We start from the raw sequence: 19,942 nt of genomic DNA on the forward strand, positions 1-19,942 counted from the left end.
AATTGACAGTTGGCACTGTTAACCTGCCCGATTTGTCAAGGGACATTTTCTTTTGTGGGAAAAACAGAAAGCTTTGATTGGTGTCGCCGCCTGTCGGCAACCAAAGAAAGCGTGGAATGACAAAGCGGATTATTTGAAAATGCCGCATTGTCATAATTTTTTGTGCACCAGATAGAGCACTAAATCAAGCGTTGTCATATGGTGAGCATTAAAAAAAACAACAGGCTTCGTTAAACGGTGGAACAAAGTGTGCTGCTTTGAGCGCGAACGAGCCAGTGGCTTAGTCGGCAAGCAGAGTTGGAGACCCTGCCAAGAAAGCCACTCAACTAATCTCAATGAGATGTTACGTTTAAACGATTGGTGGGACATATCTAATATTTGTTAAATTGAAGCTGTGCCAAGATTTCGCTCTTAGGAGGATGAAAAACTGGGCGAGTCGGTATTGACAGCGCACTGAAAACAAAGACGTTTTCGTTTTCAGTGCGCTGTTGCTTATTTGCCATGAATTACACTCTTGAAGGCTGCAGCAATGTACGATGGTAAAGGGGCTATAAACCTACTCGCCACGTACTCTCACGGACTCCGTGCACTGCAGGAAAAGCTATGGGTCGCATCGTCACACCAGAAGAAATGCTCCTCCATTGTCCGCCCCTGATGATGATGATTTATTGGCATCCCCTTTGGAACGGGGCGGCGACAAATAGTCACCTAGCCTGCTTGATTTAATCAGGTATACTATACATGTGCTTTATCTAGGATTTTTGTATACCTCTCATTATTCTTTTTCTTTTTCAAGAATTTACCTTGTACCGCTACCTATGATATTAAGAGATCAGGTCGTACCCATCTTTTCCCTGCTTTTTTTTTTTTTTTTCACCAGTACTCTAATCGTCTCTTGCTTATCTCTACGCCTGATCTGTTGATGTTTACTTCCACTTTAAACCCAAGCGCTTCTGGGAGTTGCACGTTACCTACGGTTCTCGCTGGGTGGATCCCGTCGCATTCCATTAGGATGTGCCGAGTGGTCTCTGGATCTTTACTGCAGCATACACATGCCTCATCTAGTTCCGAATATTTGCTCCGGTATGTTTTGGTCCTTAGGCAACCGGCTCGAGCCTCAAATAGCAAGGCACTGCCCTTTGTGTTATCGTACAGATTTTCCCTTCCAATTTCTTTCTTCTCATTCGTGTAAATCCCCATTGACCGCTTTGTTTCCATTCCCTTCATCCAATTCACGGTCTCTATTTCTCTCACTTTCTTCCTGATAACTCCTGGTTGTCTATTTACAATTTCGATTATCCTGTACTTGGTTGCCAACTTCCTTGACCTCTTCCTCCATTCTGTGTCCACGCTTTTCTTGTAGAGATACTTGTGCACTTTAGCCGCCCATTTATTTTCATCCATGTTCCTGAGCCTTTCTTCATAAATTATTTTGCTCTGTGCTTCTCTGAAAAGAGGCCCAACCCATGTCAGCCTGCACTGCCTCATTTGTGGTATTGTCATGTGCTCCCAAAGCCAACCGGCCTACTGATCAATGGTTACTTCCATCACCCTCCGCGCGACGCCGACTGAGTGAAAGCTCCACAAGAGGATCAGAGGCGTATACAATGGGTGAGCCCCCATCCCCTTCCCAGAACATACAACCGGCGCTTATTGTCACGTTGGCGCTATCGTCCCTCGTCGACTAACCAGTCGACAGCTTTTATGCTGGTGACTTCACGCGCAAGACCCTGTCAGCATCACGACGTGTGAAGGAGGGACCGGCAAAGCGCAATGAAAAACAAGTTTATTTCTTTCTTTTTTTTTTCATGTCTATTATTATGACTCCCCCCCGGCATGTAGCATACAAGCACTGTGGCCACTGTTGGTTACTGGCACATATGAAAAGTATATCAATGAGCACAAACCGGACCGAGTGCAACAGTCAGAGGCCCAGCCCGACGCTTCACTGCATGGTGCGACGATCGACACGATCGGATTTTTGAAATAAAGCGTTAGAGCTTTCTCCTAATCCTTGACCGCAATGCTCACAAGTTCACAGTCTTGGACGTTTTCTTGATGTTATTCTCAACTCTGTCTTTCCTCATCATTTTGTATATCAACCTGATCAACCGCGCCCTTTTGCCCCTTGTCCATGTATGTTCTAAAACCAGACGGCTCAGTTGAATGCCATAGTTTTTCCCTCCCGATCTTAGTTTCAACTCTTTGGAACTTTTTAGTGTAAAGCTTCTGGGTACCTCTATTTCCTTATTTATTGCTAAACGGATGGCTTACTCTTCGACGCAAATCAGCGCTGCAAGCCATAGGTTCTTCCTCGAGAAGAGGCCAGCAGTATTGTGTGTTGGTCTTGAACGTCGCACAGTTATTCGATCTTGCACAGAGCAACGGTCACTCCATTACCTTGCAATGGGTGTCTGGCTTGCTGCGAGCTATATAGCCGATACTGATGCCATAATGTATGTACACCGCACTCCCGAACCTATGTCAACTCTTCGCTGACTGCGCTCATACGATATTGAGCAGTAGCTCACTGGGCTCGTCGTAACAGGTGCCTGTGGGAAATCAACCCTGACAAGACTTTTCACCTCCCAGCTAAAACAAAGTCAAGCGAAGCCAAGGAAGTACGCATCACCGGATTCGCCTGGACTCGACGTTTCGCCCACCTTACCGACCGTACAGACCGCCGAAACTGTGAACACCGTCAAGCTCCCGAGACTCTGCGTCCCGAGACGTGTTTTGCGAATGCCTTCAGTACGTGCCACTGCTGCTGGCTTCTACACGTTGGCAGGCATCGGAACGCAACCATTGTCGGAAGGCACAATTTTGGTCGCAATCACAGTCTTGACTTCACAGCTGCAAGAGCAGCTATATACAAGCCCGGGCTGTTATTGACTACTTGACCGCACTAGACTCTACACTTTAAGGAAACCTCTGCGTTTATTGTATATAAGCACCCCTTCCTCATGTCCTCCTCATCGCCATCTTTCATCACTCTTCTTTATCCCCTTTCTTCTTTCCCCACATAGCCCAGACCGACCTCTCTGCCTTTCCTCGAATGAATTCCCCTCTTTCCCCTCCATTTTATTCTATAATGATGGATTCTCCTTGCACGTTGTCTCTTTGATCTCTCTCGTAAAACACAGAGCAAACTCAATCCGCAAAAGAGAAAGTGACGTATCGCCAAGTGTGACACCACAGACACCTGGGCACGCCAGCGTTTCTCACCCACACATTCCCTATATAACTGTACTCCGACGTTGCACAGTCCCACAGAAAGAAGACAGAACGACTGCGACTCACGGAGAGAAAACATTTATTCTTGCAAGCATACCGGACGAGGCCGAAGAGGAAAGAAAGGAGCGAGCGAGGACGAATCCATTGCAAACCCGCTAGTTCAATACGCAGATGGCATGTGCCAGCCTATCTCGCGTCAATAGGCTAGCACTGTTGAGATTCCACATTTATTGTCCATTGCACTAGTCGCGCTTCGTTCTTGTGGCACCTTTTTCTTTTCTCCCCCCCCCCCCCCCCTCCCCCGCCCTTCTTTTTTTTTTTTTTTTTTTTTTTTCTTCTTCGGACAGGACAGGCTTTTAAAAAATCAACCTTTGACAGACAGTGCAATTTGACCATTTAAGGTGGATTAGGCTATATATCTGAAGAGACGGACGTTACTTGCACGAATAATCGCTGTGCTCAGGTGGAGAAGTTACAAAAAGTTCACTAATTAACTTTCGAATTACCTTTTTTTTTTAATCGCAAAAACTATACCACCGCTTTCGAGATATGCGTCCCTAAAGCGCGCTACAAAATACACTGGCGTTCCAGCTATATAGTAGTTTGCTAGAAGCATGCGTCGAGCAGTTCGGGATTACCTTAATTTAATATCGACGTATATTTAGCAGATTTTGGGAACGGATAGGCTCGAAATAAGTGGCGCTATAGTCTTAGGATTTCCGCTAAGCAGACATAGCTTCATTATACTGCTACAAATGGCAGTATATAGATGTGCGCCTGTCGGTGTCTTTTATTCTGTCGTCCGTGTCTTGTTTTCTGCGCCTAAAACCATTTCTAGCCATGTACGAACTAGCCCGACAGCAGACGTTATTAAGCTTTCATTAAACTGGTCGGTTTAATCCAGTGCCTCAATCGCAACACGCGCTCGCTCATCTGCGTGATGTCACACCGGGTGCGAACTTCCTTCAATATCGGCGTCGCTCGGTGTACTAGGTTTAGGAACGCGGAGGCACAGAAGGCAGGTGCGTGACGCAGAAGGCAGGGGGGGGTTCTAACCCCCCCCCCCCCCCCCCCCCACGCGTCCAGCCCCACCCCATCGGCTGAGCACTACAGTGATCTGTTCACATTGTCATTACAATTCAGGAGGTGGCTTGAGGTCGAATTTTCCTGATTAACAAAAAACACTATAGCACTGTTTTGTGTTTACTCATTCACTCTTCAATTACGTTGAGTAAAACGCTGAAGAAATCAGCATCGTCATCATACTTGGTGTCATTATATTATTATAATTGTTCGTCATTCTATTTGCTGTTGGAGTCCTCTGGCTAAAGCAAGGAAATTGCATATTATAAGTGCTGCTTTCACCCCCCCCCCCCCCCCCTTTTGGCAGAGATCCTGGGTGCGCTACTGCTCCAGAGGCTTTCAAGTGTGGTAAATTTCACAGGTGCGACACGACAAAGCTCAAAACTATGCAAAGCACATGCTCCTGCAATCTGTTGGGAAAAAGGAGTACTGACGACTCCTTTTAGAAGAGTGTACTTCACTGAAGAGCATATGACAACTCTCAAAATTGAGTAAAATACGGAACAATGAGTTCTTCCCGTGGAAGGAGTTAGTGGATATTATTTCATTTGTTCTAACAGACTTAAATAATGTCAGGGCTCTTTGTGTGGACCCGTCAGTGCTAGTAACGCCATGTACACCTCAGCGTCCTATAGCGTTCCCGACAAGAAAGTACTAAGCACGCAGCCTTAAAGAAAGGAAATGCAGATAGGATTGAATCACGATTATTTTCCCGTTGAAAAAATACACGCTAAATGACATGCAGGTTTTTTAGAGTGTAGAGTCATAGTGGCTCCACTTTTTCTGACAAAGGCTGCACATAAGGTCAAAACAAAGGACAGCGGCAGAGCGAGGGTTGCTACACGTGGGCCTCGGTAGACAGGTCGCCAAGACGAGGGGGGCAATGGCGCCACTGAAGTCCTCGCGAAGCTGGGGGCACTCTCCAATAGCCGCTGTCACACGCACAAGAAAGCGAACGCCACTCTTGTGACATGGCCAGCGACTGCTCGTTAGGGTGCCTGGTCCGTATGCGTGGTGAATCCGCGTCGTGCGTTGTTCCAACCACCGGACTTACCTTCAGCTCGAGCGGCTTCTCATGCGCGAGGCTGCAGCTTGAAGTTCACGGCATGAACTGAGAGGAAGGCGTACCTATGCCAGACGTGCCAGTGGAAAAAAAAAAAAAAAAAAAAAAAAAAAAAAAAAAGAAGACAAAAAAAAAAAAAAAGCGCCTGTGGAAATAAGAGAGAAACGTGAGACATTGCGGACGCTGTTCGAACTAATTTGTAGAGTCGCTGGTCTTCCTCCAGTTGATTACAGCCAACCAATGTAACTAAAAAAAAAAAATGATTCGTTACTCCTCTGGAGGCGAGCTAGTGTGAAGCACACGCGGGACAAAGGAGGTCGGAGTAGATGCAATTATTCGTGTCCTGTTTGCCTTTCTCGAATGTCCCATAGACAAGAAATCGTGCTGCCCGCCGCAAACAGATAACGTTACAAATGAACTGAGCGCAGCGAACCTTTATCGTGCCTCGGTAGAGACGTTAGGGCTCCAGGCAAGTAGATGGCTATTCCAGGTAGCAAACTACACGTGGGTAAGTAAACGAGACATCTGACATGTAAATGCCACAAGTTGTATTTCATCGTGGTTATGTTTAAGTGTGAAAATGTAAACCCATAACATTTACCAGTTTGCAGAACTGATCCGTAATTTGTCTTTGTTCGCAGTCTTCAATAATTCTGTGCGTAATTTTATAAAATTATATCCTCCAGCCTTTAACACGTCACTTGGGCCAATTAGTTCGTAGCCAACATAGCAGTAAACAGCAGCACAGTCGTGTCGCCCGCCCTGTTCGTTATTTGAGCGTTTTTTGATCTTACGGCGGCCTTTAGGCAACTAAAAATGTCAAATGTCAATCAGGTTTACGTCTCAGACTCGAAGCGCCTCAACTGCCCACTCATAGATAATCAACAGCTTTAGCGATTGGTTTCATCCTTGAATTGCCCGTCTCAGAGGAATCCTTAAATAATTGCGCATTCTGTGACATAAATTCGAACTTAAGCAGATCATCTCAGCTGCGTGACGGGGAATCATCACTTCGTTGCATCCCACTGCACCGCCAAGATCGCGGTCATGCAGCGTTCATCATGGTGGCGACGTTGCTGATCCCACACTAGGGTTATGTCCCCGCACCCAAGAAGCTTTCCTTTCCGGTACTTTAGATTGACGGCCTCGAACCTGCAGTTGGAGTCAAAAGAAACAAAAATCACACAGTAAGCACAAGTCAACAAACGTATACGGCGAAGGGGGCCCCGCGCAAACGCCACTCTTGTTGCCTTCGCCACGAGCGCTAAGGAATTGTCCACAAGCGCAGTAATTCGCGGCTGAATGTTGCCATGCCGCCAAACAGGGCGGTGCCACCATGAACCCTGGCGCTGCATACAGACCAGTTAAGGTGGTTATAACTTCCTTTGAGGTTGGTGGATGATGATTATTGCTGCGTGGCATAATGCATGCAACTGAAAAAGAGAGAGGGGAAACATTTAGGGCTGTAATAATACAGTATGAAGCCAGGGTGAGGTGAAGATTGAAGGTGGCCGATAAGCCGGCTTAGTAGAGTAACGAGTGACCCCTTATACAAACTGGAGTATGGTTGACCGGAAAAGAAACACGCCAAGGCGCAGCTACTATAGCTCATGACAAAAGCTTTCGGATTAACGTAGCCTATAACAATACAGCAGTAAAGGTTTCATTCCTGTTGAAGTATCAGCGCGCAGCCAAAAATAGAAAGGTGCATGTGCATCTGCGCACCAAGCGCAGAGTGCATGCCTCGACTGATGGCTGCATCCTCACTTACGCTGCGAACAAAATTCATCTCTTCGCGGCTCTCGAGTTCTGAAACTTCTGCGAGCACCCGTACGCGTTCGTATCAGTTTCTGAGACTCACGACGAGATTCTTTAAGGTTCCTCGAAGAACTTGCTTTTTCGAGCTATTGGTCAAGTGAAAGCGAATAGCCATAGACATGAGCTGTGGACACTGCTACAAAGACCCGTTAAAGTATCAAGGTGGCGGGCGTGTGATTTCAATGAATAGACAAGCTCAAAACACACGAGGGCTTTGATTGAGCTACGCACTTCTGTCTAGAGCGTTCGAACGGAGAGCTTCCGGGAGCAAAGAAAGCGGCACTTGAACATAACTGATGGGACTTTTAGCAGCACTTCTGAATTCATAAAGTAGCTCTGGTTTGCCCGATGGGAATTCGCCATTATAGACGATTGTGGCGCGCATGCGCAGTCACATGAACACGTGAGCCCCACAGTCATGAACAGCGTACATTCAACACTGAAAATGCTGTCGCATTACGTTTTACTCGTTTTGCAGTGCTTCGATCTAATACTATAGACAGGAACATGACTTTCGCATATTCTCTCCACTAAATGCATGCAATGTCGCGGTACATAGAGATTGAAGCAGCTAATCGGGCGACGATTTCGCAGAGCCATTGTTCTCACGTAATAATGCTTGTGATTTACTGGTACGTCGGTTCTTTTATGACTGGCAATTGCACACGGTCGCCGGCGACAGTGAGCGGACATACTGGTAAATTCAGTCGTTGCTGACGTCAGCCTCAAATCTTTGTATGACGATGCATGACTTCAGTGAAGCTATGACACGGATGTCCATGTCGAAGGTGCAACAGCCCGTGTGTACGTAAAGAGAAACAAAAGGACATCTCGCCAAGCACAAAGACGAAAATTCACTTACTCGGCCACACGAGGGCACCAAGCTGTCGTTGCAGTACGGGTCGGTTGCCAAGCCCGCGAGAGACGCTCCTTGACGGCTTCACGGGCCCAGGTCAGAAACGGACAGGCTAGCAGGCCGAACTCTTGGGCGCCGGGAAACTGCAGAAGCTCGCGATGACTCTTCGGCGGCGTTCCTTTCCACGGCAGAACAATGCCGTAGCCTTTTTATACAATAGCATGTGGTGACGTTGCTCGGGGCGGTGCGATGCCGGAGCCAATGAGGGAAAAGAGGAACACCCACTTCCTGTGAACGCGAACGTGCATACGTTTCCACCTCATCTGGTTACGCCGACCAGAGAAGGCACGCGGCGCGATTGACGTGTGCAAAGAGCGTCTCAACTTCGCGCGACTGTTCACTACACAATACGTGATGAGGGCCGGTTTATGGCACACATGGTCTCGACTGATCATCTTTCGCAAGTACAGCCAGCAAAGACAAGGAAAGAAAGTTGTACGTGGTTCACTGGTTAAAGGTGTTGTAAAAGATAGGTTGGCTTCGCCCTTACTAAAAATTTATTTTGACAATTCATGAACCATCTACATATGCTTGATATAAAGAATAATAGAATGTCTATAGACGGCCTGTCTAACTACGGCTTTAAACTTTCTGACAACTAGTATCTAAAGGGTTTTTGCAGACAACCTGCGTAGGAGTCTATGAACCGCGATTAGGCCTAAAAAGAAATAAATACTTTTAATAGACTTTCTCCGCGCAAAGTCCATGAATGTATACTTTAGATATGCATGTATAGTCCCAAGTTAAAGTCCGTAGAAGGCCAAGGAGTCTACACTCGAAGTTTATAGACAATATATAAACAGTCTAATTTCATTTTTATTGGGATCGCACTTCGGAAAAGTGACTACTCCTAAACCTCTTCCATTTAGGAGTCCAGCGCTCTATAAGTAATACTTGTAGTGTATATGTCGCTATATTCCTAGTAACTTGGATTACTAACGGTCTAGTATATAGCAGCGGTTTGTACCGTCGAAACAACGACGTAAATTTCCTAACACTCGTTCAACTTCGCGAGTCATCTCAGTATAGCGACATTGCTAATTCGATGATCTTTGTGATCGACCTAGTAAATTAGTTATACAGTAGTCAACTCCGTTTTACATTCCTGGCGCCTTAGAAGTAAAGCTTTAGAAGCAATGTATAGCGTAGGTGCCTTCTGCATATACTCGTTTGTTCAGTCATATTAATTAAGTTAAATTCTGAGTCCGTACGTGCCAAAACTGCGATATGATTATGAGGCAAGCCGTATAGTGGGACTCCAGACTAAGTTCGAGCACTTGGGGTTCTTTAACGTGCACCTAAATTTAAGTACACGCGTGTTTTTGGATTTAGCATCGATCGAAATACGGCCGCCGCGGCTGGTATAATAGTATCCCCAACCGTTTAATGGCCTAGCAATGTATCTCACAGTTCAATATTATTTGCTGGCGGGCTAGTTCATCAGGCATTCTTTGTAGCAGTGTCATAGCACATACAAACGTAGAAAAAAAAAAAAAAAAAACCGACAGGACATAGTGCTCTAACCTGTCCCTTCTTGTCTTTTATTTTTTTTTTCTACAAGTTGTATGCCCTGTAACACTGCTACGAAAAATATCTGACAGGCTTTTACTACCTTCTTGATTGTGACACGAGGTATCTTTTTCTACATTTTTCTTTTAACATAAGCCTGTTACCTAGACGGAGTTGCTTTACGTGTGCGAGCCCCGCTACTCTAAAAGTGTGTTGTCGGCTTGTCGCGCCCTACATCTTGCTGAAGTACTCCAAGATGCAACAACATGGCCTACTACATGAAGATACCGTTCGGGCGCATGCTAAGAGAGGCAGGTCACAGAACGACCATACTTGAAATCCAGGCAACAAGCGGGCCCATCGGTGCCGCAAAACCCCAAAAACTAAACGGCGCTTAAACGCCGTCGAAAATATTTTATGGCATCGACGCCAAACTCCGATGCCCTTCTACCCAGAGGGCTAATCTGGGGAGCAGGAGTTATCACGCTAGAGCATGGTCCGCCATGACAGACAACATCGTCACCTTATGGAAGCGGTGACAGCAACGAATAAGCCACAACAAAGCGCAATCGCCGCTCCTAGTCAAATGGCATGCGTGCGTAAGGGAGTTAACACCAGGTGTACATCACTTATCGTGGCAATAAGCAGGGTGAAGGATATTTCGGGCAAGTACCGGCCCTAGGCACTGACATCCTCCCAGGACTGGGTACGGCCGCTGGCCGACGTTAAATAAAGGAGAGGTATTTAAATGTGTGCTGGAGATGTTAGCCTAGCGAAATGACGAACATGCTACTTCACATGATAATGCTGAAGGATGAAAAAAAAAAGAAAAAAAAAGCGGGCAAGTTTGCACTCGGTCGTGCAAAGCTTAGGCACAGCGAAAGTGTCAATCCTCAAGTCTTACTGGCTGCTACTGCTAGGTATCAACTTGGTTGCTGCTAGGTCTTAACTTGGTTTAACTTAACTACGCATGTAGGGAAGGTATTCTCGAGCGATTATTTTCGGAGGTACCTTCCCTTTCGCGACATTTTGCGTGACAAGCGCTGGACGCGTCAGCGCCTACGAGCGACAGCGTTCCTGGCATGCCACAAACGCAGGCAGGCAGGCAGGCAGGAGCCGTGTCTGTGTCGGGCGAAGCGAGCGCGCACCTGCGCCGGCGGTTACTAGGCAACGCGAGGTGACGTCGTCGCTACTGCTTCGGTGGATGCGCGGCTAGGCAACGCGGGCGGCGTCGGCAGCAGCTCTGCGCGTTGCCTCGTTGGTGCTGCTACAATTTCTTTCTCTCTCCACCTCGCTGTTATTTTCTCTTTCCCTCTTCTTAAGGTCCCATGTCAAGGCAACATGTGCATGGCACGGAGAGGAGGCGAGACACACGCCGCTGCGCGAGGTGGTTGCTAGGCAACGCAGTGACGTCATAGCTCGGTGAGGTTTTGCGACAGCAGGCGCCACTTTTTACGGTTAGCTAGAAGGGCTTCGCTGTTAAAAGAAACGAACTTGACTTAGCATGTGAAGCTACATAATGGATGATACTTAACCCGATCGCCATACCTCTGACCACTTCTTCAAGTAGGCCTGGAGCCATCACTCAAATGTATTATTCTGATCGGGTCTGTTGGCAGAAGCTTCCGCCGCGCGGAAGTCTGGTAGAAATAAGCTGATGATGATGATGATAAAAACGTATTTATTGTAGGATGGCTCGAAGGCCTATTATGTGGAATAGGAAGGGGAGAGGGCTGATAAAACTGAACGTTCGCTGCTGAAAGGACGACGAACTGAGTAGGCAGAAATAAATGGCTCATCTCAATGTTGTCGTTATTATTATTATTATTATTATTATTATTATTATTATTATTATTATTATTATTATTATTATTATTATTATTAACAAGGGTTCTATACTAAAGCCTAAACACGACCCGCCACGGTGGCTCAGTCAGCTAAGGCGTTGCGCTGCTGAGCACGAGATCGCGGGATCGAATCCCGGCCGCGGCGGCCGCATTTCGTTGGAGGCGAAATGTAAAAAAAAAAAAAAAAAAAAAAAAAAAAAAAAAACACCCACCATCTTCCCGTACGGGGAACCCTGAGTAGTATGCGAAGCAGCCATTGGGTCGACTCAAGGTAGTTTTATCAGGTGTATAAACTTGGACATGCAGCAGCACCAGCAACGCGCAGAACTGTTGTCGACGCCGTCAGCGTTTTGCCCGCGTTCGCACCGAACGCGCGCGACGTTGGTGACTGTTGCCGGTGCCTCTGGGGCGCCTACCGTCGCGCCTCAAATCTAAGCTGCTTCACATTACGCGCGCGGAGCCGCAGGTGTTGCCATTCGTTGCGCAATCCGGAGAGGAGAGGAGCGTCGAAGAGGAGAGGAGGAATGCCGAGAGGAGAGGAGATGAGAAGGAGAGGAGGGGAGGGGGTGAAGGATGCGCATGTGCAGTAGGGGTGTGGACGCACGGCGGTTGGGTGGATGGAGGAAGGTAGGGAGGGAGGGAGTGACATAGCCCCGAGCTTAAGATGCTTCGCATCTAAAACGCCCGTGTGCTTGCGCTGTAGTGCACGTTAAAGAACCCCAGGTGGTCAAAATGAATACGAAGCCCTCCACTACGGCGTGCCTCATAATCAGAACTGGTTATGATTAAGAGAAAAAGTTTTGCTTTTGTGTTCTCAAAGCTTTTGTGAGCGGAAGTATAGATCAGGCGACGTCGACTGTACATTGCTAAGTTACACACAGGTCGCGTGCTTTGATCGCGAATTGCACTTGGCGCCAAGTATACAAGAATGGCCGTGCGTGAAGTCCTAAAGGATATAGGCTCATCGAAGAAGCATATATGAATAAATTCGGCGGAATAAGTCCAAAGTCACAATTTTACGCGTCAAATAGAAGGCTTTGTTGCATGTCAAAGCCAAAAGTGTAGCTCGGGGAAAAGGATAGCACAACTCGAATCTCTCTATTTCCAGAGCATGACGATTCCAGCGTAAGAACGGATATCACATGGCTTGTGAGGAAAAAATGGCGTGGATCAGGCGAAGCGGTAAAACGATGAAAGCAGGTTGAGAAATTATGTCGGGGAACGGTGCGTCAGCGCTATACCAGTTACGCTTTCGTCAAACTTGCTGACCTCCTTTAATTTCTTTCCCACCCTTTCCTCGAACGCGCGCGCATAAATGAATCTGTGATCAATGTGGTGCATGAGGGGCGACAGAACCCTTGGTTTCAGCCAGATCAGCTCTTCGACATTCCGGAAGCCAGAAAAAAAAAAAAGAAAAAAAAGAAAGAAAAAAAAAAGGGGGGGGGGGCGGTGACGGGGGAGACGGCGGTTCTCACTTCTTTGGCAGGTGCATGTGACCGCGGCGCAAAAGTAAAACAAGGGCTCTTGGTTCTTACGTTGCAGTTGTGTGGGGCGAAATGCAGAGCTTGAGGACTGAGGCTATCCAACCCAAGTCAGCGCGCAAGCCGCGAACCCACGAACCGGAATACTGGCGCACTCAGGGACAGTTGCAACAGGGGGCAGAGCATGGCGCGCGTGTTTCGGGTCGTTGCTTTCACATTGCGCCGCATCAGGTGGACTCGGTCCTGCAAGGGAGAGTGGCCGCACTGCTTCGAAAGTTGTTAATTATTAGGGTTGTATGCATAAAAACGACTACAGAGAGAAGAAAGAAAAGGAGCTAGCTGGCAACTCCCAACGGGGGGGGGGGGGGGGGGGGGGCGACAAGAATTTAGCAAACTGTGATCGCCCGATGCAAAGGGCTTGGACCCCATCACCACCGTCATCATCATCATCATGCCTGCCAGCTCTAGAAAAGAAAACGTAACATATAACTTGATTGCGCAACAACGCAAATGCAGGACAAAGGAACGCGTTACATTGTCCTGCGCTCAGCATTTGCTTTGTTATCCAATCACTATGTAAAATCACCAACTAACCCGATCCATCACGCTTCTAAGTAACGCAGTGAGTGAAGAATAGGAGAGATATTAAAAATGTTGACACGCGTACATTATGCCTCCCTCCTCCCTTATGTATAGGGGCATATAAAGTTAAGAAGAGGAGATGCACTGAAAGAAAAAGGGCGTACATAAACACACACGCACGCTACAATAGAAATGGACGCAATTGACAGCAACACAGGAACGGGACGTGCATCTGCATCACACATAACAGGGCACCACTCAACGTCGGACTGTCTTCAAGTCAAACACTGCACACTCGTCTCATTTTCGTGCAAGCGGCTATCCTCCATAGCACGCCCTCAGCGGGAAAGAACAAGCTGCTGAGTTTGCGACCACGAGGGGCGAAGTAACTACGTGCGAATTGCTTACGAGTTCAGGACCGCAAGTAACCGCAATCCCAAGTCACTGGTTTCGGCCGGTAAAAGACGCGTTATGCCAGCCACGGAGGACGCATGGACGACGACGGGCCACTGAAGGGCGCCAACGCGCACCGTCACGTGCAGGACAGGTGCTGACACGTGACCCGGCGCGCGATGTGCGTGTATTGGTGCATCTTGGCTGCGGTCGAGTCACCAGCGCTAAATACAGCGAGCGTTGACGCGATGGCGACAAATTAAGGGGACGCCAACGTATTCATTCGTGTAGGTTATATGACGGGTCAAAGAACCAATGCCACAGAGAAGGCGTCTGCCAACACCGGATTCGAGGGTCCCCCTACGTGAGCAATGTATCGCGTCGCGAGAAGACACCAGTGTTCTAAAACACTTATAAGGCTTGCATTTAGAACTCTGACCAGGCATTCTCGTCGTCTTTCGCCAAAGGCGGTCTATCAAAGGTTTCTTAGATATCGTAAGTACTGTACATATTGTACATGGTCCTTCTTCTCTTCTTGCTATAGTTTCTGTCTCTCTCTGCTTACTCCTACTCTTACCCCATTGCCCCACCAACCCACTGGACGATCTTCACTTATCAACCGTCGGCTGGGCAGCTAGTGACCAACAGGATTCTTCTCTCACTTTCATCCTTCTAACCACCACAAATTATGCGGTCACTAAAGAGGAGAACGCTGTAGGGCGTAGCCAGGGGGAACAAACGTGGCTCGACCCCCCCCCCCCCTCCCCCTATATGCGCGCGCGCGCACACACACACACACACACACACACACACACACACACACCTTCTTCCCTAAAAAAAAAATTCTTGGCTCCCCCGCTGGTGGAGCAACTTCTAGTACGCAATTTCACGCACCCGTTGCGCTACCCTTGGCGCAGCCAGGGGGTGGCATACCGAGCACGTGCCTCTTCCAAAATTTGTGTTAGTATGCCCCCCCCTCCCCCTCCTACTTCCCCCTTCAAAAAAAAATTCTACCTACGCCACTGCGTGCTGCCAATGCGTGCTTAGATCTGTTGCATCACAGAATAAGCAAGTGCCATCGCAGAACATGACAGCAACGTAATGCGTTGTTCCTGAATTCCCTATCCGTGAAAGTAATTGTAGTTTTCGTGGGGAATAAAATGTGCTCATCCATTTCATTTCAGCGCATAAGTGTATATTAGTGTATATCGGCGTATCGGTGCATAGTTCTGATCTTCAAAACACGCATCTACTGCGCACCACGGATTGCTAACACGCCGTCTGTGAGAGAGCGCCGTGCACGCCGACGCACCAACTTGTGGGACCGATCTTTCGCAATCACGAATTCCGCGCTATCGCGCCAGAACGCGAATAAAACAGGAAACGGCTCGCGTTGTGCCGCGCAGCCATTGTTCTCGGAGCGGCGCGACGACGGGGTATACTGTTCCATGCGAGCTCCACATGGCTGGCGGCGACAGCGTGGGTGCCGCCGAAGTGCAAGACTATGTGCAGCAGCAGGAAGGCGCCCACTACGTCGTCGTCGTCGTCGTTGTCGGTGTCGCGTGTCCTAGCCGGACGCAAGAAGACGGGCGCCAGATCCGCTGTACCCGTGCGCCGCCGTCGCCGCCGTCGGCATCTATCTGGTGTCTCCTCTCGGCGCGAGCTCGTGCGCACAGGCGTCCCAGCGCGTCGGGTGTCAGCAGACACCTTTTCGGGACGCCGCTGCCGCCTCGGATCGTCTCCGGTGGCTTCCTTCCTGTGCGGCTGCACAGGTACTGCCTGCACGGGGGATCGCCGGCGTGCTCCGTCCCTGCGAAAGGAAATGCACAGCGCGCTTTTCTAACTAAGGTACTGGAGATGAAAGTCGCACCAACCGTGGTGACTAAATCGCCACGGCTTTCTGCTCTGCTGCCAAGGTCGCGGGTTCGTTTCCCGGCAGCGTCACCCGCGCTTCGACGGATGCAAAAACGCTCATGCGCTTTGATTTAGGGGCACTCCAGGTGGTTATGGTGACCCTTATAACCCACTGTGCATGTTAGAGTCGTTAAACCCCACAACTGTACTTATAGCCTTAAAAGCAGGGGTGTGCAAATAGTGATTTCTGAGACCGAATCGTATACGAATCGAATAGTTCCCGAAGTGATTCGAATCGAATATCGAATACTTTTCGAATGACGAACAGCCGTTATCACAATTAACTTAAGATGGTGTTCACATCCCAGTATTCTTATGGTTAGTAAGTTTCTGTCATTACATAGTACGTTGTAAAGCGTTGTTTAAAACGCTCATGCGCTTTGATTTAGGGGCACTCCAGGTGGTTATGGTGACCCTTATAACCCACTGTGCAGGTTAGTGTCGTTAAACCCCACAACTGTACTTATAGCCTTAAAAGCAGGGGTGTGCAAATAGTGATTTCTGAGACCGAATCGTATACGAATCGAATAGTTCCCGAAGTGAATCGAATCGAATATCGAATACTTTTCGAATGACGAACAGCCGTTATCACAATTAACTTAAGATGGTGTTCACATCCCAGTATTCTTATGGTTAGTAAGTTTCTGTCATTACATAGTACGTTGTAAAGCGTTGTTTATTACAAGCACAATAATAAGCACAAATTGAGCATTAGGAGCAAACAAGTAGTTTCTTCACATGCACAGAGCTCTTCAGAGAGTGCCAATGATCACTGTACAGCCTGTAAAGTATGGTTACCCAAGTGACGCAGCCTGCTCCACCACGCAAGTTGTCATGTTTTATGTCTATACTGTGCCTGCGGGGGTGAAAAGTTAACGTACTTTTGCTCCAATCTTATGTTTATTTGGACGGAAATATTCCCTAAGTATTCGAAAAATATTCGCATGTATACGAATAGCAAGCATACCTGCCAAGTTCGGAGAAACGAAGTCCGGGAGATCTTCCGAGCGGGGGGAGGGGGGCATGACTACATGAACATCAAGGTCTAACTTTTGGAAACATTTCGTTGTTACTAATTTTGCCTTCAAAAATTCTTTAAAATGTAATGAAATACTCGGGTCTTACGTAGCACAACCACCATCTGATTATGAGGCACGCCGTAGTGGGGAACTCCGGATTAAGTTAGACCACCTGGGGTTCCTTCTTAACGTGCCGCCACCACACGACACACGGGCGCGTTTTTGCATTTCGCTCCCAACAAATGCGGCCGCCGCGGCCGAGATTTGATCCCGCGAACTCGTGCTTAGCAGCGCAATGCCAAAGACACTAAACAACCACCACTGCCAGACACTAAACTCTGGTTGTCCAAAAATTCTTCAGATAATGTTTGATTGCAATAAATTCCACTTCTTTCCCATTTTGCGAGGTTGACGTTTCCCAGCGTCTTGAACGAGCGACACGTGGACGAGCGGCACTGCGTTCTCGTATTTTTCACGATGTTAAATTTCCGCTCGAACTCTACATTGCTCTGTGGTATCAACAAAATACCCAGCGTCACTTCGGCTGAGCACTACATTAAAAATACCTGATACTTTTTTGCGCTAGCGCTCCTTGAAGCCATGACTGACCGTAGGCCTACGCAAGGCCAGAGCGGCTGACGCCGAGGAGAACGATGGAGAGTCTAGTGTTGCTAGTTGCAGAAGGCGGCATTCGCTGGCTGGCTTAATGAGACTAGGACCACTAGAGCACCCAACAACCCTTTCAGCGCAAGGAGCGGCTCTGCGCTTAACGAAATAGCGCATGTGTAGTGTTTCCATACTACTTTCTTAACAATTTTTTTGCGCGATGAACTTCTAACTGGATTAGATTGAGTTGTAGCTTTTTTTTTTTTTATCAATGTCACCTGACAAAGCGCTGGACGCGGGAACGAGACACAACAGCAATTTCCGGGAGATTTTCCTCTCAACCGTACAGCCGGAAGAAATGGTCCAAATCCGGGAGTCTCCCGGGTGATCCGGGAGTCTGGGCAGGTATGGAATAGAGACTATTCGATTAGAAGACCGAATCGAATCGAATAAGACACTATTCGATTCGTTCACCCCTATAGTTAAAAGGGGTGACACCCCTTTGTTTCTCTCGCTGTGTTGCGAATAGTGAATCACTACCAACTTGCCCAGTTTTCTATTCTCCTAACCAGAACTCGAAACCTGCTTTCTGTGAAGCACTGCTCATCTATATATACACAAAACCCCTATGGTTCTTTTTTTTACCTTCGTAAGTGAATGGCGATGAAGTCTCCTCCCATCCTTCTTTCTCAAAAAATATTTCAAAGAAGACATTCCGGTGTGTATTTGTCCATTCTTTAATTATGACCAGTATCAGATGCTGAAAGCACGACGTTCATTGTATAGTTAGAACCTTTTTTTATAAACTCTGAAATGCTTTCGAAACGCTAGTGAATCGCGCTCATTCATTCATTCATTCATTCATTCATTCATTCATTCATTCATTCATTCATTCATTCCATTTTACAATAGCTAAATGTTGGTGGCATTGTGCAATGTAACAGTGCTTTATGTAACAGCACTATAGTAACAGTGCTCGTAGGGACGGGACAAGCGGTAGGCATGGACAGACCGTCAACCAACTTTATTGCACACAAAGGCAAAATATAAATGTGTCGGAAGAGAGCGATAAGAAGAGAAAGGGAGGCCACATACGATTTACAGAAAGCAAGAATTGGCCGCCAATCATACACGTGGAAGAAAACTTCACGCGTATAAACGTATAGCCCAGCTTGACAGCCTATTTGTGCACCTATAACGATCTCGTACACGCAGCGAATGATCCAGCCATACCCATATATTCTCTGGTATTAGATATGTCATCACATGGCGCCCCCCTAAATGTGACATGTCCATCTGCCCAACAGCGGCCGCAACATTACCACTACCGAATGGCGGTGCCCAACATGACAAGTACCGCAGCTCCTGAAAGCTAAGTTTACGTGGGCAGTTTATCGCCATAACAAAGTGCCGCGTGGTTTCGGGTGAGAAGAGAAACTGATCGCCAGCACAAATTTAGTTGCCAAACCGAGATGAGTCCGGCCCACGTGCTCGGTCACATTGCGAGACATGTGGGGAGTAAATAAAAAAAAAATTCACGCATAAACTGCACTGGAGTCGTCCAAGTATGCGTAAGCATTGTTCCACTTGTTCATCTCCACGCTGCCCGGTGTCATTATCAATCTTATCAAACTTTATTCGACCAGTATGAACACTTATCAGCCCTTATCGGTCGTTATCAACCTTATCGGACTAGATCCGACCCTTATTAAACATTATCGGTTGTTATCAATCGTATCGGACTCAATCCGATCCTTATCTGTCCTTATCAACCTTATCGCTCATGATCCGACTCTTATGGGTCCTTATCTACCTTATCAGAATTGTGACGATCATTATAAGCCCTTATCGATATTTAGCACCTTATCCGTCTGCGTCGAACCATCATCAACCGTGATGAGACCCATATAACCCCTCATCAATCCTTATCAACTCACTGACTGCTTATCTGTCTGTGTTGCACGACGTGAAGCTCATGAGCCTTCAGAGAACGGTTGCATTTCGGTCGGTGAAGGAACGTCCCAACAGAAAGCGCATTCCGCGACCACCGAAACGCATTGGGGATGTGGCGTGTTTGGCATTGAATTTTCGCAATGTCGGAATTTTCCTGATGTCTACAATGCTCCTAGTCGGCTCTACATGTGGTCCTAGATATGTATTTTAATCCACCATCTCCAAATCTTTCAAAGAAGCCTTTATAGAAAACTGTTCTCCTTTGACATTTATTTTGTACCGCCAGTATAACACATTATGGTGCAGATATATTCACCTTCAGCAAGCGTGGATGTTTAGCTCGCGGGATCGAATCCCGACCACGGCGGCCGCATTTCGATGGAGGCGAAATGCAAAAACGCCCGTGTGCTTGCGTTGTAGTGTACGTTAAAGAACCCCAGGTGGTCAAAATTAATCCGGAGCCCTCCACTACGGCGTGCCTCATAATCGGAACTGGTTTTGGCACGTAAAACCCCAGAAAGAAG

The 19,942-nt window shown here is 47.6% G+C and overlaps 2 protein-coding genes across 2 annotated transcripts in view; both read right to left on the reverse strand.

Moving 5' to 3' along the window:
* LOC119449569 (zinc finger CCCH domain-containing protein 11A) overlaps nt 1-19,942 on the reverse strand; it is a 209,688-nt gene that overhangs the window by 79,208 nt on the left and 110,538 nt on the right. The gene's annotated exons all lie outside the window — the stretch shown is intronic.
* LOC125944665 (uncharacterized) lies at nt 14,932-18,166 on the reverse strand. The gene is made up of 2 exons (XM_049665311.1): nt 18,111-18,166; nt 14,932-15,736 (listed from the first exon to the last, which is right to left on the reverse strand). The coding sequence occupies exons 1-2, from the start codon at nt 18,143-18,145 to the stop codon at nt 15,265-15,267; spliced, it is 507 nt and encodes a 168-aa protein (XP_049521268.1). The 5' UTR covers nt 18,146-18,166; the 3' UTR covers nt 14,932-15,264.

The sequence above is a fragment of the Dermacentor silvarum genome, chromosome 4, assembly GCF_013339745.2.
Source record: "Dermacentor silvarum isolate Dsil-2018 chromosome 4, BIME_Dsil_1.4, whole genome shotgun sequence".
In the NCBI taxonomy this organism is placed as follows: Eukaryota; Metazoa; Arthropoda; class Arachnida; order Ixodida; family Ixodidae; genus Dermacentor; species Dermacentor silvarum.

Coding starts and splice junctions, on each gene's coding strand:
- LOC125944665 (XM_049665311.1), bottom strand. CDS start 18,145: ATGGGAGGAGACTTCATCGCCATTCACTTACGAAG. Junction 15,737..18,110: donor ATCGCCATTCACTTACGAAG/GTAAAAAAAAGA, acceptor TTCCTTTCGCAG/GGACGGAGCACGCCGGCGAT.